Below are 26,094 nucleotides of genomic sequence, written 5' to 3'. Positions count from 1 at the left end.
CCCCGCTCTCCCCCACCCACTCTTTCCCCCCCCTCCAGCGCCCTGCAATATTTCCCCCTTCGAGGGTTTATCCCCTTTCGGAAGTTCCTATTGAATCCGCTTCGACCGCCTTCCAGGTCACAACAACTCGCTGTGTTTAGAAACAAAAAAGGTTCCCTTCATGTCACCTCCGGCTGCTGTCGATGTAGTTTACATAACTGTTTGCTCCAGAACTTCAGGTATTGCCAAAAAACCTGCGCTGGTGACTTCATTAACATACAGCAAAGGGCCTCCTTCAGTTCATTAGGCAGCGTTCACCCACGGTGGGCGTGTGTCGAAGTGTGGCTCTGGGCGGGGGGAGAGCGGTGGGCTGGCGGGGGGAGAGCGGGGGCGCGCAGGGGGAGAGCGGGGGCGGGCGGGAGAGCGTGGGCGTGCATGGCATCTCCACAGATAGAACACACGCTTCCCAGACTATTGTATTATTCAGTATGAAGCACAATGACACAGGTCAGTGTGGAAAGTTTCTTCACTACGTGCGATTGAGAAATGAGAGAAGTCCCTAGCAGTCCAATAAAAAAAACCTCCTTTTTCAATCAGGGTGTGTCTAGAGAGAGCATTTTGACCGGCATTACACTGGGGTACAGTACTGGTGGGGACGGGTCTGTCACTGTATAACACTGGGGTACAGTACTGGTGGGGACGGGTCTGTCACTGTCTAACACTGGGGTACAGTACTGGTGGGGACGGGTCTGTCACTATATAACACTGGGGTACAGTACTGGTGGGGACGGGTCTGTCACTGTATAACACTGGGGTACAATACTGGTGGGGATGGGTCTGTCACTATATAACACTGGGGTACAGTACTGGTGGGGACAGGGTCTGTCACTGTATAACACTGGGGTACAGTACTGGTGGGGACGGGTCTGTCACTGTATAACACTGGGGTACGGCACTGGTGGGGACAGGGTCTGTCACTGTATAACACTGGGGTACAGTACTGGTGGGGACAGGTCTGTCACTGTATAACACTGGGGTACAGTACTGGTGGGGACGGGTCTGTCACTGTATAACACTGGGGTACAGTACCGGTGGGGACGGGTCTGTCACTGTATAACACTGGGGTACAGTACCGGTGGGGACGGGTCTGTCACTGTATAACACTGGGGTACAGTACTGGTGGGGACAGGTCTGTCACTGTATAACACTGGGGTACAGTACTGGTGGGACAGGTCTGGCACTGTATAACACTGGGGTATAGTGCTGGTGGAGACAGGCCTGTCATGGTCTAACTGTTACTTCCTGTGTAAGTAATAAAAGGCAAAATTTGATGTTGGACAAGAGACCCCTAATTCTGCCTTAAGGTATATATTTTTTCCAATCGCGCAGCCCCTGCGAATGCGTCGTTCCTACTCGAGGTTTTTTTTTCCATTTTCTATAGGCTGAGAGTGTGTGTTCACTAGGTCCACGCGTTGTGGTCAATGAATGGGGAATGTTCACTGCCTTACTTGGGCAGCGCTTATAGCAGTTGCAGATGTGGCGCATTCACACACCATCTCAAGCGGTTTGACATTTCAACATGTTGTGCAGGAAGCAGAGAAGGTCCAAATGTCAGATAGCGGTGTGATCCAGAAGTATTATCAACTCTCTCTCTCTCTCTCTGCTGCGTTGGATCTGCTTGTGGCTTATGTGGTTTCTTGGCCACAGGCCTTACTCGGAGCAGAGCTCAGCACTATGAGATGCGACGGCGCTGCAATAACTCCTGGGTCCGCGATGCAATGGCTTTTAGAAAGGCTTTTAGTGCGGATGCTACCAAAGCGGAACGAGAAAAAATTAAATCAAGGGGGGAAAAAAATTGGTTTAACTCAATTTTGGAAGCTCATGGACTGTCGGAGGTTAGGAAGATGGCTGGTAATAAAATTAAATTAAATTGATCGTCGTTTGGTCGCACAGGACTTGAGTAGTGCTGAAAAAAGGACATTTTGTTGAAGTTTTTCATCTTGCACTCAGCAGGACAATCACAATATTGGGGGAAGCAGCGCAGTTTGAAGTGGTTGCTTTCCCCTGACATTGGTATTCTTGTGATTGATCTGATGAGTGCAAGATGAAAATCTTCGACAAAATGTCTTTTACCAGCGACACTGAAATTGAATTAGTGAAACTTCAAGGGGCGAGTCATATTTTCTGCTCATTGGCACTAGGCCTGAGAAAACAGGACACTTTGTGACTTTCCTCCCAGTGTCCTGCGCACCAACTCTTTTCCCCGACCTCTAGCAATGTGCGTGTGCCCTCAGCCCTTGCGGGGCATCAGTGTGACATTCCTGCTGCCCCCTCCGCCCACCGCCATCCCCAAAATCTTTGCGGCTCTGTGCTTTGGGACTGCAATGCTCACGGTCCTTCCCATGTAAAATCCTAAGGGACAGCGGGGCAGGGGAGAAGCAAGTTTGCTTCGTCAGGGGTGGGGGGAGAGGTCGAAGGAGCTCAGGGCAACAGGAGGGAGAGGACGTTGTCCTAACTCACAGTCCCCGTGCCAAAACGCTCGGAGGTGCGTTTTTCCCTGCCTTTCGATTTTGGAAGTTTTCCTGCAGTTGGAGTTTCATTACGTTATCTGAAGCCCGTACACAATTGCCTTGCGTCCCTCTTTTTACACTTGTCAGTTTCACCAGCATTTGTATGTCACCTTTGCGCTCGCTCCCTCTCGCAGAGCTATACCGGCTCCTGCCCGATCAGCACCTCGGCTTTCAAGTTCCCATCCTTGTCTTCACGCCCCTCAATGCCTTCCGCTCTCCTGACGCTCCCCTTCCCTCCCTATCTCTGTAGCCTTCCTCCGTGGGGCATGTGCCCATGGTGACACATGGGCTGGGCCAGTGGGGGTGGGGGGGGGGGGTGAAGAATCCCTCCCTGATGCTGCTTTCTGGCCAGCTCACGAGGTATTTAGATTCGTTCGCCGAACTTGCCACAGTGGGACTACGAGTGAGGAGGAGCAGTAGGCCATTCGGCCCCTCAAGCCTGCTCTGTCATTCAATAAGATCAGAGCTGATTTGACTGTGGCCTTAACTCCACTTTCCTGTCTGCCCCACCATAACCCTCAACTCCCTCGTCGATCAAAGGTCTGTCTAACTGAGCCTTGAATATATTCACTGACCCTGCCTCCACTGATCACTGGGGAAGAGAATTCCACAGCCTAATGACCCTCAGAGAAAAAAAATCCTCCTCATCTCCGTCTTCAATGGGAGGCCTCTTATTTTTCAACTGTGCCCCCTATTTCCAGGCTCCCTCACAAGGGTAAACATTCTCTTAGCCTCCACCCTGTCAAGTCCCCTCAGAGTCTCATATGGTTCAATGAGATCACCTCTCATTCTTCGGAATTCCAACGAGTAGAGGCCCAGCCGGCACAACCTTTTCTCGTAAGGTACGAGCGTACGAATTAGGGGCAGGAGTAGGCCACTCGGCCCCTCGAGCCTGCTCCGCATATTCAACAGGGTCATGGCTGATCTGAAGGTAACCTCTTCCCCACATTCCTGCCGACCCCCGACAAACCCCTTCACCCCCAGAATCAGCCGAGTGAACCTTCTCTGAACTGCCTCCGATGCAAGTAAGTCCCTCCTTAAAGTAAAGGGGCAAAAACTGTACACAGTACTCCAGATGGAGTCTAACCAAGGCTCGGTACAACTGTAGGAGGGGTGTCCCATTCCAATACCACAACCCATAGACTGTATGGTCAAACAGTTAGCGTTGACAGTACTTCCTTACCCTGCATAGGCCTGATCTCTTCATTTTGGTTCCTTGAAAAGTTACTCCGTACCCAACAATGACAATTATCTAATGACGGCGCTTTACAGGAGCTTTATAAAGCAGTTTTACACTGGGCCACATAAGCAGCATGTGGACAGATGGCTCAGAGAGATGGGATTTAAGGGAGGCAGTTGGGATTTAGGGAGCGAATTCCAGAGCTCAGGGCCCCCAGGCAGCTGAAGGCACGGCCGCCAATGGAGGAGCGATGGGAATCGGGGGATGCGCAAGAGGCTGGAATTGGAGGAGCGCAGAGATTTCGGAGGGTTTTAGGGGTTGGAGGAGGTGACAGAGATAGGGAGGGGTGTAGGGGCTGGAGGAGGTTACAGAGATAGGGAGGGGTGTAGGGGCTGGAGGAGGTTACAGAGATAGGGAGTGGTGTAGGGGCTGGAGGAGGTTACAGAGATAGGGAGGGGTGTAGGGGCTGGAGGAGGTTACAGAGATAGGGAGGGGTGTAGGGGCTGGAGGAGGTTACAGAGATAGGGAGGGGTGTAGGGGCTGGAGGAGGTAAGAGAGATCAAGAATGACGGTGGACAGGTAAAGAACCTCTGGTCTATCAGGCTGACCCACATAGCCACAATACCAGGTATATCACAATCTGCACCCTCCTCCCTCCAGCCCACCTGCAACTGGGAGAGGCGGTAAACCAGGTGAGAATCGCAAGCAACTTGTGGGCGAAGATTCTGGGAAATTTCACTGTGACCCATCTGGATGACCAAAACGAGACCCTGAACTCCCCGGAGGTTCACCTACCTTCCGTAAGGGAATGAAGTCCATCATGGGCGACCATATGAGCAGGGAGTGTCTCCAGCCACAGTGACCTGAAATCCGGGTTTCAGAGCTGGAGCTGCGCTTGGGGACGCTGTGGAGCATCCGCAAGGATGAGATCTTCGTGGATAGCACGCACAGTGAGGTGCTCACACTGCAGGTAAAGAGTGCACAGGCGGAAAGGGAATGGGCGACCACCAGTCAGAGTAGAGGCACAAGGCAGGTAGTGCTGGAGTCCCCTGGGTCCATCTCCCTCCCCAACAGATTTTCTGCTTTGGATACTTCAGGGGGAGATGGTTTCTCAGGGGGATGCAGCAAGGGCCAAGTCCGTAGCACCACGAGTGGCTCAGCCGCACAGGAGGGCAGAAAAAAAGAGTGGGACAGCAATAGTGATAGGGGATTCTATCGTAAGGGGAAGAGACAGATGGTTCTGCGGCCGCAGACGTGACTTCAGGATGGTATGTTGCCTCCCTGGTGCCAGGGTCAAGGATGTTACTGAGCGGCTGCAGGACATTCTGAAGGGGGAGGGTGAACAGCCGGAGGTCGTGGTCCATATCAGTACCAATGGCATAGGTTAAAAAAAAGAGGGACGAAGTTCTGCCAGCAGAATATAGGGAGCTGGGAAATAAAAAGCAGGACCTCGAAAGGTAGTAATCTCAGGATTACTCCCAGTGCCACGTGCTAGTGAGATCAGGAATAGGATAATAGGCTGGATGAACGCGTGGCTGGAGAGATGGTGTAGGGAGGGAGGGATTTACATTCCTGAGGCACTGGGACCGACCCTGGGGAAGGTGGGGCCTGTACAAGCTGGACGGGTTACACCCCAGCAGGACCGGGACCAATATCATCACAGGGGTATTCCCTAGTACAGTGGGGGAGGGTTTAAACTAGAGTGGCAGGGGGATGGGAGCCTGAGTGGGGAGACACAAGAGAGGGAAACAAAGATAAGAATGAAAGACAGAAAAGCAGAAAGCAAAAAAGGAAGGCATAGGAAACAAGGGCTAGCAGCAAATAAGGCCATAGTACAAAAAAATGTGTAAAAATATTAAAAAGACAAGTCTAAAGGCTCTGTCCCTGAATGCACGGAGCATTCGCAATAAGGTAGATGAATTAACAGCGCAAATAGATGTAAACGGGTAAGATGTGATTGAGATTACGGAGACATGGCTACAGGGTGACCAAGGCTGGGAACTGAATATCCAAGGGTACTCGATATTTAGGATGGACAGGCAAAATGGAAAAGGAGGTGGTGTGGCGTTGTTAGTTAAGGATGAAATCAGTGCAATAGTGAGAGAGGATATTGGCTCAGAAAATCTAGATGTAGAGTCAGTCTGGGTGGAGCTAAGAAGCAACAAGGGGTGGAAGACATTAGTGGGAGTTGTCTATAGGCCTCCAAACAGTAGTGATAAGGTAGGGGACGGCATTAAACAGGAAATTAGAGATGCATGTAGCAAGAGTGATTTTAATCTACATGTAGACTGGGCAAACCAAATTAGTAATAATACTGTAGCGGATGAATTCCAGGTGTATGTACGAGATGGTTTGTTAGACCAGTACGTCGAGGAACGAACTAGGGATTAGGCTATGCTAGATTTGCTTTTGTGCAATGAGAAGGGGTTAATTAATAATCTTGTTGTGTGGGGCCCTTTAGGGAACAGTGACCATAACATGATAGAATTCTCCATTAGGATGGAAAATGAAGTAGTCCGATCTGAAACTAAGGTCCTAAATCTTAAAGGAAACTACGAAGGTATGAGGGGTGAGTTGGCTAAGATAGATTGGGGAACTTCATTAAAAGGCATGACAGTGGATAGACAATGGCTAATACTTAAGGAACGAATGTGTGCATTGCAACAGTTATACATTTCTTTCTGGTGCAAAAACACAACAGGAAAAGCGGCCCAACCATGGCTAACAAAAGAATTTAAGGATAGCATTAGATCCAAAGAGGAGTCATATAAAGTTGCCAGAAAAAGTAGCAAGCCTGAGGATTGGGAGCAGTGTAGAATTCAGCAAAGGAGGACCAAGAGATTGATTCAGAGGGGAAAAATAGAGTATGAGAGTAAATTTGGGAGGAACATAAAAGAGGGCAGTAAAAGCTTCTATAAGCATGTAAAAAAAAAGATTAGTGAAGACAAATGTAGGTCCCTTACAGTCTGAAATGGGAGAATTTATAAGAGAGAACATGGAAATGACACAGCAATTAAACTACTACTTTAGTTCTGTCTTCACTGAGGGAGACACAAATAACTTCCCAGAAATACTAGGGAACCGAGGGTCTAGTGAGGAGGAGGAGGAGGAATTGAAGGAAATTAGTATTACTGAAACAATAGTGCTGGAGAAATTAATGGGACTGAAAGCCGATAAATCCCCAGGGCCTGATAATCTACATCCCAGGGTGCTAAAGGAGCTGGCTATGGAAATAGTGGATGCGTTGGTTGTCATCTTCCAAAATTCTGTGGATTCTGGAACAGTCCCGGCAGATTGGAGGGTGGTAAATGTAACCCCACTATTTAAAAAAGGAGGGAGGGAGAAAACAGCGAATTACAGACCAGTTCACCTATCAGTGGGAAGGAAAATGATGAGAGTCTATTATAAAGGATGTGATAACAGGACACTTAGGGAATATCAACGGGATTAGACAAAGTCAGCATGGATTTATGAAAGGGAAATCATGTTTGACAAACCTCCTGGAGTTTTTTGAGGATGTAACTAGCAGAATAGATAAGGGAGAACCAGTAGATGTGGTGTATTTGGATTTTCAGGAAGTTTTTGTTAAAGTCCCACATAAGAGGTTAGTAAAATATAGCACATGGGATTGGGGGTAATATATTGGCATGGATTGAGAATTGGTTAGCAGGCAGGAAACAGAGAGTAGGAATAAATGGGTCCTTTTTGGAGTGGCAGGCGGTGACTAGTGGGGTACCACAGGGACCAGTGCTTGGGACCCAGCTATTCACAATATATCTCAATGATTTGGATGAGGGAACCAAATGTAATATTCCCAAGTTTGCTGATGACACGAAATTCGGTGGAAATATGAGCGATGAGGAGGGTGTTAAGAGGCTTCAAGGCGATTTAGACAGGTTGAGTGAGTGGACAAATACCTGGCAGATGCAGCATAACGTGGAGACGTGTGGAGTTATCCACTTTGGCGGGAAAAGCATTCCTTATTATTTTAATGGTGACAGATTGGGAAATGTTGATGTACAAAGGGACCTGGATATCCTTGTACACCAATCACTGAAAGCAAGCATGCAGGTGCAGTAAGCAGTTAAGACGGCAAATGGTATGTTGGCCTTCATTGCGAGAGGACTTGAGTACAGGAGCAAGGATGCCTTACTGCAGCTGTACAGGGCCTTGGTGAGACCACACCTGGAGTATCGTGTGCAGTTTTGACCTCCCTACCTAAGAAAGGATATACTCGCCATAGAGCGAGTGCAGTGAAGGTTCACCAGACTGATTCCTGGGGATGGCAGGATTGTCGTATGAGGAGAGATTGGGCCAACTAGGCCCTGTATTCACTGGAGTTTAGAAGAATGAGAGGGGACCTCATTGAAACATATACAATTCTGACGGGGCTGGACATACTGGACGCGGGGATGATATTTTCTCTGGCTGGGGTGGGGTCTAGAACAAGGGGTCACAGTCTCAGGACATGGGGTAGGCCATTTAGGACTGAGATGAGGAGCAACTTCTTCACTCAGAGGATGATGAGCCTGTGGAATTCTTTACCACAAAGGCCAAGTTACTGAACATATTTAAGAAGGAAATAGATAGATTTCTGGACTCTAAAGGCATCAAGGGTTATGGGGAGGGCACAGGAGTCCGGCATTGAGGCAGGGGGTCAACCATGATCATACTGAATGGCGGAGCAGGCTCGAAGAGCTCGAACGGCCTAGTCCTATTTTCAAAGACTCTATCGCCAGAAACAGGCCCGACTCTCTCTCAAAGGAGTGAATTAAAAGATTTTGCAATCAGTACGGACTTCATCACTCGGAGGGTGCAGGAGAACGAAGGGACTCATTCAGAGTTTATAAGGTTGGGAGACGGTAGTGTCACTGGGCTAGTATTCTGGAGGCCAAGGCTCTGGGGACCGAGCGGAGGGTGGCGCAGGCTGGAGGGGAGGCGGGCGGGGAGACGGGCAGGGGGCTCCCGAGGGGGAGATGAACAGACACTGATAGCGAGAGAAGCAGCGGGAGAGAGATAGAGAGAGAGAGGCAGCCAGACAACGGCGAGATGGAGAGGGACAGAGATGGAGGGCCACAGACAGGCGCCTGGCGAGAGAAAGTGACAAAACCGGACACACGGCATGGGGAGAGGGACACGCAAGAGACAAACGGAAAGAGGGGGAAGAGACGGAGAGAGTGAGTCAGACAGACAAGAGGATGAGATTCACAAGCAAGGGAGACGAAGATAGATAGAGAGGGCTCGCACAAGAGAGACACTCAGATCTGGAGAGGGATGGAAGACAGAATGCTAACTGTTCTGCAATACAGTGCACACCAGTCAGGAGGAATGTTTGTTTAGAGTGGGCGCTTATTTAGGCACGGGTTCAGCTCCCACAGACTCGACAGTGTTTAGTTCAAGGGAAGGGCTTGGGGGCGGGGTGGGGTAAGAAGCATTTTAAGGTGTTGGATATGGGAACCAGCAATCGGAATGACAGGGGGAAAAAAAAAAACAAGAAACCCAAAGCAGCTGGGTGGAGGGACTTACCCGTACCAGGTAGGGGACTCCGGGTCCCATCACCTTCTCGTCCGGGTGCAGCCAGCCGCGGGTCGGCTTGTTGACAAAGCTGCCGTGGCGTGTCCACTCGTCGCCGCCGAGCTGCCCGCCTTCCACCCGCGTCTTCTTCCCGCCGCAGCCGAGCTTGTTCATGTCCTGCAGGGGGGGGAAGAGAAGAGGCAGAGCTCGAGAGTCGGGCGTGCTGGGGGGCTCGCCGCCGCCGTTGCCGCCGCCGGGCGCTTCCTTCGGCCCACCGGTGAAGCCCCGCAGGTGGAGCAGGCCGGCCGGGTTGGAGAGCTTCAGGTTGCCCATCCTGGGGAAGAAGGAGCAGAGGGTGGTGGGGCTGCCCTCGGACTCGGGGGGCCCGGGGAGCATGGGGGCCAGGGAGGAGGAGGAGGAGGAGGCGGACGGGCCCAGAGAGGGGGCGCCCGCCGCCATCTCGCCCTCAGCCCGGGCGCGCCCTGCCGCCTCATCCAAGGGCTCGTTTCGGAAAGGGCTGTACTTGCTCTTCTGGAGCAGATCCATGTCTGGGGAGGGGGGGAAAAGGCAGCAGCTCGCGGAGGGAAAGGCAAGACGTCTCCTTTCATAGCTCCCTCCCTCGGCACATGGCTCGCTTTCGCCCACCACCACCCGCCCACCCAACCACCCGACCCCCCACCTTCCCTTCCTCAACGTCCGGCGGCTCTTAGTGGATGGACGAGGACCAGGATTGAGGCAACATGACAACTCCTGCGGTTAACAGTCCCGTCCCAGCGGGGGTGACGTTCAAAAGGAGCCCGTGTGGAGGGGCTCGAGTGCTGGGCATAGCACGGTGGGGGGTGGGAGATGTCTCTTTGAGGGTGGCGCCAGTACACTTATTCCATTCGCACGCAGCTTTCAAGGGAGGCTTGCGGAGCTCGGACAGCAGTTCCTCCGCAGGTTTAAACAGGATTCCCGTGCTCTTGGGACACACTCCTGACGAACGCTTTCACCTCCCCGGCACCCAACCGAGCCAGCCCGCTCGCCCGCAGTCGCTCCGACTGGCAGATGGAAGGAGAATTCAAACACAGCAGGCAGGCAGCGGAGGAATCCCACTGTGGCTGAGCAGACTCTCTGGCCAGGCAGAAGCGAGCCAGATCTTCATCGCCCGGGCAACGTGGGTCTCGGGGCTACCGACGGCTCTCGAAGGGAAGGCTGCCTTGTACATCCAGTTCCGGCACTAACACTGACAGCCGCCAGCCCACACCCACGGCTGCCACCCTGCACCCACCGCCAACCCCCCCCCCCGCCCACCCCCAACACCTAGAGAAGGGAACACTTTAATGGGTGCCACATGGAGCTCCAGCCAGTCCAGTCCACTCCAGGTTTCAGCCAGTCTGGCAACAGCAGCAGCACACTCCTCGACAAGGTAGAGGTAGGTGGTGGGGGTGGGAATAAAAGGCTGCAGCGTGTTTACAGAGCCCTGGCTCTCTCTCTCTCTCTCTCTCCGCTTCCTCCCGGACCTGCTGAGTGCTACAGCTGCTGACTGCGGCTGCAGGCTCCGAACTGGAGAAAGGGGGACGGCGGAGAGGGAGGAGGGCGTTGGAAGGAGGAGGGGAGAAAGTAACGAGAGGCTGTCTGGAGGCAGCTCCTGCAACTTTTATGAATGAATTCAGCCAAGTGGGCTTTTTAAACCTGTGTGCGGTAATGAATTATTCCAGCAGTGTTAGACTAATGGTCTCTTGGGCACTTTGCTCAAGGAGCAGTCTTGCTGACTCATGTACCGTAAGTACAGCAGTCCACACTCTGCACTGATTCTCATACAGTAAGCCTCATCGAGAAAGATCAGAATTTCAGTGTTTGATTTCTTATTCTCCACTCGTCGCTCCCCTTTAAACATTAAGAAACTTGTCTGCTCATCGAGGCAATGGGCTATGTTTGCTCCCTCTACACTGTCCCCATCAAACACTCCCAGGACAGGTACAGCACGGGGTTAGATACAGAGTAAAGCTCCCTCTACACTGTCCCCATCAAACACTCCCAGGACAGGTACAGCACGGGGTTAGATACAGAGTAAAGCTCCCTCTACACTGTCCCCATCAAACACTCCCAGGACAGGTACAGCACAGGGTTAGATACAGAGTAAAGCTCCCTCTACACCGTCCCCATCAAACACTCCCAGGACAGGTACAGCACGGGGTTAGATACAGAGTAAAGCTCCCTCTACACTGTCCCCATCAAACACTCCCAGGACAGGTACAGCACGGGGTTAGATACAGAGTAAAGCTCCCTCTACACCGTCCCCATCAAACACTCCCAGGACAGGTACAGCACGGGGTTAGATACAGAGTAAAGCTCCCTCCACACTGTCCCCATCAAACACTCCCAGGACAGGTACAGCACGGGGTTAGATACAGAGTAAAGCTCCCTCCACACTGTCCCCATCAAACACTCCCAGGACAGGTACAGCACGGGGTTAGATACAGAGTAAAGCTCCCTCTACACTGTCCCCTTCAAACACTCCCAGGACAGGTACAGCACGGGGTTAGATACAGAATAAAGCTCCCTCTACACTGTCCCCATCAAACACTCCCAGGACAGGTACAGCACAGGGTTAGATACAGAGTAAAGCTCCCTCTACACCATCCCCATCAAACACTCCCAGGACAGGTACAGCATGGGGTTAGATACAGAATAAAGCTCCCTCTACACTGTCCCCATCAAACACTCCCAGGACAGGTACAGCACGGGGTTAGATGCAGAGTAAAGCTCCCTCTACACCGTCCCCATCAAACACTCCCAGGACAGGTACAGCACGGGGATAGATACAGAGTAAAGTTACATCTACACAGTCCCCATCAAACACTCCCAGAGCAGGTACAGCACGGGGTTAGATACAGAGTAAAGTTACATCTACACAGTCCCCATCAAACACTCTCAGGACAGGTACAGCACAGGGTTAGATACAGAGTAAAGTTACATCTACACAGTCCCCATCAAACACTCCCAGGACAGGTACAGCACGGGGTTAGATACAGAGTAAAGCTCCCTCTACACTGTCCCCATCAAACACTCCCAGGACAGGTACAACACGGGGTTAGATACAGAGTAAAGCTCCCTCGACACCGTCCCCATCAAACATTCCCTGGACAGGTACAGCACGGGGTTAGATACACAGTAAAACTCCCTCGACACCGTCCCCATCAAACACTCCCAGGACAGGTACAGCACGGGGTTAGATACAGAGTAAAGCTCCCTCGACACCGTCCCCATCAAACACTCCCAGGACAGGTACAGCACGGGGTTAGATACAGAGTAAACCCCCCTCTACACCGTCCCCATCAAACATTCCCTGGACAGGTACAGCACGGGGTTAGATACAGAGTAAAGCTCCCTCTACACCGTCCCCATCAAACACTCCCAGGACAGGTACAGCACGGGGTTAGATACAGAATAAAGCTCCCTCTACACTGTCCCCATCAAACACTCCCAGGACAGGTACAGCACGGGGTTAGATACAGAGTAAAGCTCCATCTACACTGTCCCCATCAAACACTCCCAGGACAGGTACAGCACGGGGTTAGATACAGAGTAAAGTTACATCTACACAGTCCCCATCAAACGCTCCCAGGACAGGTACAGCACGGGGTTAGATACAGAGTAAAGTTACATCTACACAGTCCCCATCAAACACTCCCAGGACAGATACAGCACAGGGTTAGATACACAGTAAAGCTCCCTCTACACTGTCCCCATCAAACACTCCCAGGGCAGGTACAGCACAGCTAGTCCACAGGCATGGATGTTGCTGAGGGTAGGTTGACTGCGATGCACTCCTTTGTTGAATATCTGAGCACACTCATTAGCTGGGCTCAAACATGAAGCGAATGGCTGGCATGGGGAAAGGCCTCAGGAAAGGAGTAAAAGGTGGAAGCGAGGAATAACTATGTCACCTTACCTCCTGGATCAGAGACCCCACTCCAAAGACATGGGCACATAATCCAGGCTGGCACTCCCAGCTCCAGTACTGAGGGAGTGCTGCACTGTCAGAGGTGCCGTCTTTTGGACAAGACATTAAACTGAGGCCTAATTTTCCCCTCAGGTGGATGTGAAAGAGATCACATCTGGAACACTGTGCGCAGTTTTGGTCTCCACGCACAAGAAAGGATATATTTGTATTGGGAGGCGGTGCACCGAAGGTTCACTCGATTGGTCCCTGGGATGAGGGGACTGTCCTACAGTGAGAGGCTGAGTAAATTGGGCTTATATTTTGTGGAGGTTAGAAGAATGGGAGGTGACCTTATTGAAACCTACAAGATTCTGAGGGGGTTGGACAGGGTGGACGCTGAGAGATTGTTTCCCGCTGGTCGGAGAATCTAAAACACGGGGGGGGGCCCACTCTCAGGATAAGGGGTCAATCGTTTAGGATTCAGATGAGGAGAAATTTCTTCACTCAAGGGGTTGAGAATCTTTGGAATTCTTCACCCCAGAGGGTTGGGGATGTTCCATTGTTGAATACATTTAAGGATGAGAGAGATTTTTAGTCTCTCGGGGAATCAAGGGATATGGGGAGTGGGCGGAACAGTGGAGTTGAGCCATGGCCGTATTGAATGGCAGAGCAGGCTCGAGTGACAATATGGTCTACCCTTGCTCCGATTTATGTTCGGTATTGGCGGGGGAGGGGGGAGCAGGTCCCCCTGGTGTCCTGAGGCAAATACTTATCCCTCAACCAACACCAACCAGGGCATTTTAAACAGGTACAGCACAGCTAGTCCACAGGGTATGGATGTTGCTGAGGGTAGGTTGACCGCAATGCACTCCTGTGTCGAATATCCTAGCACACTCATTGGCTGGGCTGAAACTTGAAGGGGGAGTGGCTGGCATGGGGAAAAGCCACAATGGACACAAGGGAAAGGGGGATAGGCCGTTAGGGGGGGTGGGAGGATGCACAAACACTGGCCTTGATGAGTTGGGCCACATAAGAACATAACAGCTAGGAGCAGGAGTAGGCCATTCAGCCCCTCGAGCCTGCCCCACCATTCAATACGATCATGGCTGATCTCATTTCGGCCTCAACTCCAATTTCCCGCCCTCTCCCCATAACCTTTCAACCCGTTACTAATTAAAAATCTGTCTATCTCCTCCTTAAATTTATTCTGCGTCCCGGCATCCACTGCACTCTGAGGTAGTGAATTCCACAGATTCACGACCCTTTGAGAAAAGTAATTCCTCCTCATCTCTGATTTAAATCTACCACCCCTTAGCCTAAAACTATGGCCTCTCGTTCTGGAATGCCCCAGACGGGGAAACACCCGCTCCACGTCTACTTTGTCTATCCCCTTTAGCATCTTATATACCTCCAATTAGATCTCCTCTCATCCTTCTAAACTCTAGCGGAGTATAGGCCTAAACTGTTCAATCTCTCCTCATAAGACAAGCCCCACATCTCTGGAATCAATCTAGTGAACCTCCTCTGAACCGCCTGCAATGCAACTACATCCTTCCTCAAGTAAGGGGACCAAAACTGTGCACAGTACTCCAGGTGCGGTCTCACCAATGCCTTGTACAGTTGCAACAACACTTCCCTATTTTTACACTCTATTCCTTTAGCAATAAATGCCAAAATTCCATTTGCCTTCCTTATTACCTGCTGTACCTGCATACTAGCTTTCAGCGATTCATGCACGAGGACACCCAGATCCCTCTGCACTGAAGCTTTCTGAAGTTTCTCTCCATTCAAATAATAAGTCGCCTTTTTATTCTTCCGGCCAATGGCCTGTTTCTGTTCGGTGGGCTCCATGCAGTCACCTGATCGAAACGGCAAAATTCCCACTGGAATCCCACACGTGCACCGCAACTTAGCTTTGCCCATTTCCGAAGCGTTTTTGGCTATTTCTTTCCTCTGAAATGGTTAAGTTAAGGAGGAAGATGGTGGCAAAGTGGTAACACCCCTGGACAAGTCATCCAGAGGCCCCAGGCTGATGCTCGGGGTCGGGGGGGGGGGGGGGTGGATACGGGTTCAAATCCCACCCCGGGCAGCTGGTGAGCTTTACATTCAATTAAAAATTCTGGAACACGAAACAAGTCTCAGTCACGATGACCGTGAAACCACCGTCGTAAAAACCCGCCTGGTTTACCAACGTCCCTTCAGGGAAGGGAAATCTGCTGTCCTTACCCGGTCTGACCTACATGTGACTCCAGACCCACAGCCATGCGGTTGACTCTTACATGTCCCTCTGAAAATGGCCAGTTCAGTAGTGGGGGCAGGCAACAAAATGCTGGCCTTGCCAGCGACGCTCACATCCCATGAAAGAATAACGAGAAAGATAAGCTCCGGTGAATTGAGAGTATTAGTCTGGTAGTTGCTCAGCCTGTCTCTGGCCTGACAGCGGAGCTCAATGCATAAACCCAGTGGCTGCTGAATCATTCCAGGGTGTCGGACGACCTCCAGCAGTGACTCAGTTCCTAACGGTCAATCCCAAATCCCTGGCAGCCAGTCTCAGTTATGCTGCAGCCCTGAAAACACATCGAACTGTCTTGTGCAGGTGTTTCAGGTCATCGGAAAGGAACCTTGCCTGGTCAGGCAGAGGTACATTCTGAGCCCCAGTGAATCTCCCTCAGAGGCACAAACCCTGATTCATGGGAGGCTGTGGGACAAAAGCCATGACGACAACAGTCAGAGCCTTTCCAAACTCCTCCGAGCCACATCTGATTAGACACTGAGTCTCGCTCGCCCATCACCCCTGTGGCTCATGATTGGGCAACGCCACGATTTTCAAATTCTGCATCGTTGTTTCCAAATCCCACCATGGCCCTCGCCCCAACACCGATTTCTCTGTAACCCCCTCCAGCCCCTACACCCCTCCCTATCTCTGTAACCTCCTCCAGCCCCTACACCCCTCCCTATCTCTGTAACCTCCTCCAGTCCCTACACCCCTCCCTATCTCTGTAACCTCCTCCAACCCCTACACCCCTCCGGCCCCTACACCCTTCCCTATCTCTGTAACCTCCTCCAGCCCCTACACCCCTCCCCATCTCGGTAACCTCCTCCAGCCCCTACACCCCTCCCTATCTCTGTGACCTCCTCCAGCCCCTACACCCCTCCCTATCTCTGTAACCTCCTCCAGCCCCTACAACCCTCCCTATCTCTGTAACCCCCTCCAGCCCCTACACCCCTCCCCATCTCTGTAACCTCCTCTAGCCCCTACACCCCTCCCCATCTCGGTAACCTCCTCCAGCCCCTACAACACTCCCTATCTCTGTAACCTCCTCCAGCCCCTACACCCCTCCCTATCTCTGTCACCTCTTGCAGCCCCTACACCCCTCCCTATCTCTGTAACCTCCTCCATCTCCTACATCCCTCCCTATCTCTGTAACCTCCTCCAGCCCCTACACTCCTCCCTATCTCTGTAACCTCCTCCAGCCCCTACACCCCTCCCTATCTCTGTAACTTCCTCCAGACCCTACACCCCTCCCTATCTCTGTAACCTCCTCCAGTCCCAACAACCTCCCTATCTCTGTAACCTCCTCTAGCCCCTACACCCCTCCCTATCTCTGTAACCTCCTCCAGTCCCTACGCCCCTCCCTATCTCTATAACCTCCTTCGGCCCCTACGCCCTTCCCTATCTCTGTAACCTCCTCCAGTCCCTACGCCCCACCCTATCTCTGTAACCTCCTCCAGTCCCTACGCCCCACCCTATCTCTGTAACCTCCTCCAGTCCCTACAACCCTCCCTGTCTCTGTAACCCCCTCCAGCCCCTACACCCCTCCCCATCTCTGTAACCTCCTCTAGCCCCTACACCCCTCCCCATCTCGGTAACCTCCTCCAGCCCCTACAACCCTCCCTATCTCTGTAACCTCCTCCAGCCCCTACACCCCTCCCTATCTCTGTCACCTCTTGCAGCCCCTACACCCCTCCCTATCTCTGTAACCTCCTCCAGCTCCTACATCCCTCCCTATCTCTGTAACCTCCTCCAGTCCCTATGCCCCTCCCTATCTCTATAACCTCCTTCGGCCCCTACGCCCTTCCCTATCTCTGTAACCTCCTCCAGTCCCTACGCCCCACCCTATCTCTGTAACCTCCTCCAGTCCCTACGCCCCACCCTATCTCTGTAACCTCCTCCAGTCCCTACGCCCCTCCCTATCTCTATAACCTCCTTTGGCCCCTACGCCCTTCCCTATCTCTGTAACCTCCTCCAGTCCCTATGCCCCTCCCTATCTCTGTAACCTCCTCCAGCCTCTACAGCCCTCCCTATCTCTGTAACCTCCCCCAGTCCCTACACCCCTCCCTATCCCTGTAACCTCCTCCATCCCCTACACCCCTCCCTATCTCTGTAACCTCCTCCAGCCTCTACAGCCCTCCAAGATCTCTACGTTCCTCCAATTGCGCATCCCCCGATTCCCATCGCTCCACCATTGGCGGCCGTGCCTTCAGCTGCCTGGGGCCCTAAGCTCCGTAATTCCCTCCCTAAACCTCTCCGCCCCTCTCTCTCTCTCTCTTGCTCCTTTAAGACACTGCTTAAAATCGACCTCTCTGACTGAGCTTTTGGTCACCTGTCCCTAATATCTCATGTGGCTTGAGGTCAGATTCTGTCTGATAACGCGCCAGTGAAGCACTTTGGGGCGTTTTTACTGGGTTAAAAGTGCTCTACAAGTCGAGTTCGTTTAAGAACTCCCTGCCGCGGACAAATAGTTGGAAGGAGGAGTCACACGACATGGTGGGCAAAATTGAAAATGAAGTAAGAAAGCAAATTGTTCCAGGCTATCCTCGAAAGGCACATTTTAGAATTATTACAGCACAGGGGGAGGCCATTTGGCACCTTGTGTCTGTGCTGTCTCTGTGCAAGAGCAACTCTCATAGTCCCAGTCCCCCACCTTTCGTCCATTTCAATTTCCTCTTCAGGTAACGATCCAATTCCCTTTCGAAGGCCCCAACTGAGTCTGCCTCCCCCACACTCTCAGGCAGTGCATTCCAGACCCTAAAGTTTTTCCTCGCGTGTCTCTCTCTTGCTCCTTTTGCCAGTTAACTATGAATTCGGCGGCAAGGGGTTCGGCCGTGGAAGGGAGGGTCTGGAAACGGGGGAAACGAACACACGCTCGGGTTTGGGGCCGAGCCTGCATCACACCGATGCCCTTCGGGGGGGAAGAAATCTGCTGCCCTTGCCCGGTCCGGCTCCACTCCGCACCCATCGGTACTTAACTGCCCTCTGAAGCGGCCTGGCAAACCACTCGGTTATCTCCGGCTTCTCGGGGAACGGGCAACGAATACCAGCAATGTAGAGGATTCCCAAGGACGTGGGCTCCCTAAAACGCGCAGTACTTGTGGCAGGAGTGAGGGCAGGGGGGTGGGAGGGGGGAGGGCGGCGATGGAATCAGCTCAAACCCAGAGACATGTCTTCCTTCCTCCCGACATGGCTCACTGGGTCACCGAGCCAAAATCGCAATCCAGGAAGCGTTTAGGGGCTGCCCTCGCCGGAAAAGGTCGCTTGGAATTGCTTTACTGAAAGGTGCGACTGAAGAAGCATCGCTGCTGACTCACTGGGGAACTGCTGGGAAGTGTCCAGGATGTGGACCGGCTAAATGGAGATGAGAAAAGGGATTCTTCCCCTCCCTTCCTCTTTGAGGAAACACCTGACCTCCACTTGGCGCCTCTCCTCCATCCCCATTTCCTCGTGTCCAAAGAACGAAGCGGCCGGAATGAACTGAAAGTTGCTGGGGCCACGCCCTTATTGGATCTCCTCACTGAAATCAGGCCTGGATCCTTTTTCATCACATGACAGCACCTACTGATTTCTTTAATGCCCACAACTGCTCCTATCGGTGTCCCATTGGGAAAGGACCGACTGGTGTGCCCATCAGCTACCGTACGTTTAAACACACTGAAATTGTAACCATCACGAAAATTGAGCTCATCTGCTGCTGAAGCCCTCATTACTGACTTCACCACTTCCAGTCTGGACTATTCCTACGTGCTCCCGGACACCATCCCCTCACCCACCCCTCCCCAACTATCGTCCCCGTCTGTAGTTCTTCGCAGCCTCTCTGTGTCCTCCCCACAGCTTACCTTCCCACCTAGCTTGGTATCATCAGCAAACGTAGATATATTACTCTGCCTTTTCATCTCAGGCATTAATATAGATTGTAAGTAGCTGAGGCCCCAGCATTGATCCTTGTGCTACTGCATTATTCCCTGCTTGCAACTGCCCTATCTATGTCCACTCTCTGCTTCCTGTTCATGAACCAATCCTCCATCCATGTTAATATATCACCCACAACTCCATGAGCCCTTACTTGTGTATTAACTTTCTGATTGGCACCTTATCGAATGGCCTTTTGGAAATCCAAGTATACTACCTCTTCTGGTTCCCCTCTATCTACCCCTAGCTAACTACATTCCCAAAAAATACTGATCAATTTTCCACACAGGATTTCCCTTTGGCAAAACTATGTCAACTTGACCTGATCATACAATGCTTTTCTAAGTGCATTGTTAAGGTGGGGGGGAGGATGATGTGAGTGAGCAAGAGCACAAGAGCTTTCAATTAAATGGAATCATAGAATGCTACAGTACATTCAGCCCATCGAGTCTTTACTGGGTCTTTAGTAGAGCAATCCAGTCAGTCACACTCTCCCCTATCCCTTCCCATCAATTTGCTTCTCCCCTTCGAGTATTTATCCAATTCCTTACTATTGAGTCGGCATCCACCACCCATCAGTTTCCAGTGGAGACAGTTTCTCCTTATTTACTCTACCAAAACCTCTAAATGATTTTGAACATCTCAATTCAATCTCCCCCTCAACCTTCTCCGTTCTAAGGAGAACAATCCCAGCTCCTCCCAGTCTCTCCACGCGAACTGAAGTCCCTCATCCCTGGAACCATTCTGGTAACCGGTCGCTGGGTAATACAGAGCTTGATTATTGCTGTCAAGAGAGGCATGTTGTCGAAGCTTTTCATTCCGCACTCATCAGGACAAACACAAGAATGCCAAATTTCAAACGATCCAAACAATTTACACTGCAGGAGTGAAGGGTGCTGACTGACTGGCAAGTTGACTGGTCAAGGCGTTGCCATGGAGAAAGTATTGGGGAACTGTATATACCCAAGCTCCCGGGTAAAGGTGAAAGGCTTGAACGTATTCCTTCTGTTTGCAGAGAGCGGGGTCCCTGTGTATGAATGTTACGTCACTACTAGGGAGTGTAAAGGAGCCATGATTACAAGTGCGACTGATTCTCTTAAATTGGTTGTTAGTGTAGCTATTAGTCCACAAATTTACATTCTTGCATTTGTCCTGATGAGTGCAAGATGAAAAGCCTCATCAACATGTCTCTCTTTTCAGCGATACACTAGTTCATCTTTTCTGCACTCTTCCAAAACCTTCAGCAAAAAAGTCCAGTGCCCAGTATTGGACACAGCACTCCAACTGGAGCCAAACTGATGTTTGGTAAAGGTTTAGCGTAACTTGCTGAGGCTTTTGCACCCTCTACCTTTATTTATAAAGCGCAGGAGCTCCATTAGCCGCTTTACTACAGTGTAACCGGTCTCACCATCAAGATTCATGCGCAAGCAACCCCCTAGCTCTCTGCTTTTGGACCTTATGCCACTCAAAGCACTTCAGACGCAGCAAATTACCTTGAAGTACAGTGACTCAGTCATTTTTACACACAGCAAGGTTCCACAGTAAATGCCCATATGATCTATTTCTAGGTGCTGCGGATTGAAGCACGAATATTGACCCGGGCCACTTAGAAAGCACAAAGTAATTTTCACTCATAATTCACCGGAGCGTTCAAACACAATGTGGTACTGAGTTGCATACAGGGACAGGTGACCCAGAAGCTCGGTCAAAGAGATTGGCTACAAGGAGCGTCCCAGTGTGTGTGTATGGTTGGGGTGGTGGGGGTAAGAGAGAGGGGGAGAGAGGGGGAGAGGGAGGGAGGGCGGGATGTTGCTGAGAGATAGAGACATAGAGGGAGGCTCATCAAAGAGAGAGTCCTGTCTGTGACCACGGCAGCAAAGTTAAGGTGCTAGGGTTGGAGCAGGAATTTGGAGGCACCCAGGGGGGAGAGGACAGAGGAGGAAGAAAGTAAACGGGATTTAAACTCGTCTGCCCAAACTTCTTTCCAACAATCCAATGCGTTCCCATTTCCCACACTCCCCGCGGTAATGACTCTGGGCTGGTTCGAATTCTGTGGCATTGACCACCCTTCAGTAACTGGGTCAAGAGGTGTAGCATTGGCCTGGGCTAGGCAGCAATGTCAAGAGAATACCGCTTCAACATATCCAACATTCATGTGCTGGTAACTTGCAGCAGCTCACCAGGTTAACAACAGGGAAACAGCAACCCAGGATCGAGTCTCCCCACTCACCCAGGGTCACAATTATACTCTCCAATTCAGCACGAGTGTGGATTAAACCTCAACTCCCGAGTTTTTCTTTTTTTTTTAATTCATTGACGGGAAATGGGCTTCGCTGGCTGGGCCAGCATTTATTGCCCATCCCTAGTTGTCCCCTGAGAAGGTGGTGGTGAGCTGCCTTCTTGAACCGCAGCAGTCCCTGTGGTGTGGGTACACCCACAGTGTTCTTAGGGAGGGAGTTCCAGGATTTGGACCCAGCGACAGTGAAGGAGCGGCCGATATATTTCCAAGTTAGGATGGTGAGTGGCTTGGAGGGGAACTTGCAGGTGGTGGTGTTCCCATGTGTCTGCTGCCCTTGTCCTTCTAGATGATAGTGGCATTAGGTTTGGAAGGTGCTGTTCTGTTCTACATCAGACCCCATTTTCTAACCACTAAATCATTATAAGCTGGGGGTCAGTGGCTAGCGCTCTCTCTCGCCTCCGAATCAGGGCATGGGCTCGAGACCCAACTCCTGAGATTCGAGTCCATAACCGGGGCTGACACTCGCAGTGCCAGTGCTGAGGGAGTGCCGCACTGTCAAAAGCGCTGTCTTTCAAAACGTGACACTAAACAGAGGCTCCCGCCTGTCCTCACGGCTGGATCCCACAGCCACTATGGGCAGAAGAGCAGGGTGGGAGCTCTCCCACTTTCCTGAGGCAAACATTTATCCCTTAGCAACATTATCTGGGTCATTATCACATTGCTGCTTGTGGATCCTGCTGTGCGCAAATTGGCTGCTGCATTTCCTACATCACCACAGTGACTTGCCTTCAAGAAAGTGCGTCACTGGCTGGGAGGTGCTCTGGGACATCCTGAGGTGGTGAAAGGTGCTATAGAAATGCAAGTCTTTTTTTTATTATTGATTGTATGAGCTGATTTCAGGGAGACCCAGTGAAACAACCGGCAAGGAATCTGCAGCATGCATCTAAGATGTCTAGGGATCGGGCAGCAGTGATGTGGGTAAGACGACAGAGCTTCTGCTGAAGAAATCAAAGGAACGTCCTATTTATCGACTGCAAGGTCAGTCTATGGTGCACTGCAGCTCCCCAATCCTATTAAGCTCCCTCCAACCCTCGGCACACGGCTTAAGGGACCCACGCACGCTGGGAGGGTAGGGGCCCACCAAGGGCATCCATGGCTCTCTCATTGTGATTTCTGTCAACCCCCATCCCCCCGAAGCTGGCTTAATTTAACTTTGGAAAACCTCCCGCCTGCACAGCTCCACACGCCTCACACACAGCCCGCTGTTGGACAGTGACCCCGGGAGGAGCTGATTTGTGTGCGAGGGCCTATTGAGGGGGCCCGAGAGGACGAATGTCCAGCCGGCTGCATTACCCTTCGCTGAACATCCACTGTTAGAGTGATCCCAAGCCAGTTGAAGTATGAAACTAGGCACTAATACTTTTCCAGATAATAGGTTTATCTACATAATGCAGCATTACATATGTCTATTTCTTACAGATGACCCCTGTGCCCCAGCAGTCTCTCTTTATAAGTACTCTAGGTACTTAATTAAAACAATATCCTTCGCCTGTATATCTTAATATAATTAACATGCCTTTAACATTTATGACATCCCTTCCATTCCAATGATGGCTCGATAGATCCATTACAAGGACCGATTTACCACCAGATCACCTTCCTGTGATGATTGAGATTTATGCATTGTCCAGGATGCCGAAGGAAACTCTCCTGGGCTCTTCTTTGAAATACTGGCCATGGGATTTTTTACTTTCACCTGAGGGCACGGGTGAGGGCCTCAGTTTAATGCCTCACTCGAAAGGCGGTACCTCTGACAGTGCAGCACTGCCTCAGTACTGACCCCCTAACAGTGCGGCGCTCCCTCAGTACTGACCCTCTGACAGTGCGGTGTTCCCTCAGTACTGACCCTCCGACAGTGCAGCACTCCCTCAGTACTGACCCCCCAACAGTGCGGCGCTCCCTCAGTACTGACCCCCCGACAGTGCGGCACCCCCTCAGTACTGACCCTCTGACAGTGCGGCACCCCCTCAGTACTGACCCTCCAACAGTGCGGCACTCCCTCAGTACTGACCCTCCAACAGTGCGGCACTCCTTCAGTACTGACCCCCCGACAGTGCGGCACCCCCTCAGTACTGACCCTCCGACAGTGCGGCGCTCCCTCAGTTCTGACCCCCCGACAGTGCGGCACTCCCTCAGTACTGACCCTCTGACAGTGCGGCACTCCCTCAGTACTGACCCTCCGACAGTGCGGCGCTCCCTCAGTTCTGACCCCCCGACAGTGCGGCGCTCCCTCAGTTCTGACCTCCCGACAGTGCGGCGCTCCCTCAGTACTGACCCTCCGGCAGTGCGACGATCACTTAGTACTGAGCCTCTGACAGTGCGGCGCTCCCTCAGTACTGACCCTCCGGCAGTGCGACGATCCCTCAGTACTGAGCCTCTGACAGTGCGGTGCTCCCTCGGTACTGGCCCTCCGACAGTGCAGTATTCCCTCAGTACTGACCCTCCGACAGTGTGGCGCTCCCCTCAGCCCCTTCCCCAACCTTACCCCTCCAGCCCTTTCCCCTCCCCACCTCATTGCACAGCCTTCAAAGTGAGGGCTCTGGCTGTCTTTTCTAATGGATTCACCATTCCATGGCCAAATGCTGCCGTTGGCTTGGCCAACATTCCTCCCTTAACCACCATCTAAAACAGATTTAACTAGGCAGTCAGCCATTCAGTTAGCTCAATTGCAAAGCCTCCCAGTGTGCGCATTGAATGCTACATTTGTCTACGTTACAACTTTAAAAGCATCAGCGGCTGTAAAGTGGTTTAGGATATTGCAAGGCTGTGAAAGGTGCTATATAAATTTAATAATTTTAACTTCCTGTCCAGGGTACTATTGCAGAAGAGTGTAAGGGGTGTGTTATACAATGTCGCTCATTACATATCGTGCAACATGTACAGGTACCATCCACCTGCAAGGTACCGGTGATCCTAACACCACCAGTATTCCACCTGCTATTATAAAGGCCTCTCACTGCTCTCCTGTAAAGCTGTAATCCCTTAGTCCCTTATACCTGGCTTCAGAACATCCCTCATTTGCCAGCATTTCCCCCCACTCTCTCAGGGAACTGACAGCTGTTAAGGGTGCCGTTAAGCAAGGTGCCCATCAAGCTCCAGCAACCCACTGAAGTGACCATGCCTCGTACGAGGCGCTCGAGCGGCAGTGGCAATCTGCTATTCGACTGTGGAGGGAAGCACACTATCGCGCCTGGGGTGGGGGGGGTGGGGGGATTGCAGGGGCTATATTGGAGCAAGAACATTGCCCGATATTTCCTCCCCTCGCTGAGTGCCAGTGCTACAATCCACGTGGCGTGAAGGCCCTAGAGACCCTGCTGCACTGTGATGGTACCGCACTTAAAAAGGCATTTTGAAATGGCGCACTCCTTTAAACCGATTGGCACAGCAGGAAAGGTGAGGCGGAACACATTACCGAAAACAAGTCTCGGCACGGCGCATTGCTGAGTTGGGAAGAGTCTTCAGTCTGTCAGCCAGAACGGCAACAGCACTGGCAGTGCACTGCACTGACTTTAACCTACGTTAGGAACGCTCGCCGTACTGGCAGAGATGCACTTTGCAGCTCGAAGGCAGTCTCAGCCTTACAGAGACGGCATTTGTTCTTCCAGCATTTGCACAACACCTTTAGACAGATGCCTTCTGTCTCCCCTCAGTCACAAGCCACTTGGGCCAGGAAATGCCACGCACACAACCTCAGTCGCATACCTGACAGTCAAAGTGAGCCCACGATGTACGTGTGAGAAGCACCGACACCTTCCTGTGGCTCCACAAAGAGCGAGAGGTTCAATTTTCTCCGCGCGCGCGGTCGGTGAGGCCACGACTGGTCTGGCGCAAAGAGTTCTGGAGATGTTGGTTGAGGGATAAATATTGGGCCCGCAGGACTCTGTCCTTCTTCCAATAGCGGCCGTGGGATCTTCTACGTCCACCCGAGAGGGCAGGCGGAGGCCTGCGTTTAGTGCACTGTCCGAAAGACCTCGGAGACAGTGCAGCATTCCCACAGCGCCGGCGCTGTGACAGCGTCGACCTGGATTTTTGTGCTCAAGTCTCTTGGAGTGGGGACTCAAACCCACGAGCTGCTGATGCAGCGACCAGAGAGAGAGAGAGTGACCCACTTGAGAGACAGATGGTTAGGAGCAGGAGGAGGTCATTCGGCCCCTCGAGCCTGTTCCACCCATTCAATGAGATCATAGCTGACCTGTGACCTAACTCCATCTACCTGCCTTTGCCCTGTATCCCTTAATATCTTTTGGTTAACAAAAATCTATCAATCTCAGATTTAAAATTAATTGATCCTGCGTCGATTGCCGTTTGCGGAAGAGAGTTCCAAACTTCCACCACCCTTTGTGTTCACTTCCGAAAGGTCTGGCTCTAATTTTTAGACTCTCCCCCCAACCCGCCCCCCGACTCTGGGAATAGTTTCTCTCTCTCTCTCCACTCTAT

At 51.8% G+C, this 26,094-nt stretch overlaps 2 protein-coding genes and 1 long non-coding RNA gene across 11 annotated transcripts in view; 1 reads left to right on the top strand and 2 right to left on the bottom strand.

Annotated features, from left to right (window-relative positions):
- LOC144672241 (uncharacterized) overlaps window positions 1-26,094 on the top strand; it is a 253,793-nt gene that overhangs the window by 82,836 nt on the left and 144,863 nt on the right. Inside the window, exon 2 of the long non-coding RNA XR_013574085.1 lies at window positions 12,268-12,651. This is a non-coding gene — a long non-coding RNA (uncharacterized LOC144672241). The remainder of the gene's footprint in view (window positions 1-12,267; window positions 12,652-26,094) is intronic.
- shc1 (SHC (Src homology 2 domain containing) transforming protein 1) overlaps window positions 1-26,094 on the bottom strand; it is a 144,235-nt gene that overhangs the window by 41,119 nt on the left and 77,022 nt on the right. For 8 of the 9 annotated variants that reach the window (XM_078534042.1, XM_078534045.1, XM_078534041.1 and 5 more), the window contains one exon: window positions 9,256-9,420. In XM_078534042.1, the coding sequence (XP_078390168.1) occupies window positions 9,256-9,420 (165 nt within the window). Of the gene's footprint in view, window positions 1-9,255; window positions 9,421-15,667; window positions 15,686-26,094 lie in introns of those variants that run through there. The other variant, XM_078534047.1, reaches the window with a different exon arrangement.
- The window catches only part of LOC144672235 (AN1-type zinc finger protein 6-like), a 151,995-nt gene that overhangs the window by 65,236 nt on the left and 60,665 nt on the right, over window positions 1-26,094 (bottom strand). The window lies entirely within an intron of this gene.

Source organism: Cetorhinus maximus, chromosome 36 (genome assembly GCF_964194155.1).
Source record: "Cetorhinus maximus chromosome 36, sCetMax3.hap1.1, whole genome shotgun sequence".
Taxonomy (NCBI): Eukaryota; Metazoa; Chordata; class Chondrichthyes; order Lamniformes; family Cetorhinidae; genus Cetorhinus; species Cetorhinus maximus.
Note: the sequence above shows the minus strand (reverse complement) of the source record. Positions and strands in the feature narration are given on the sequence as shown.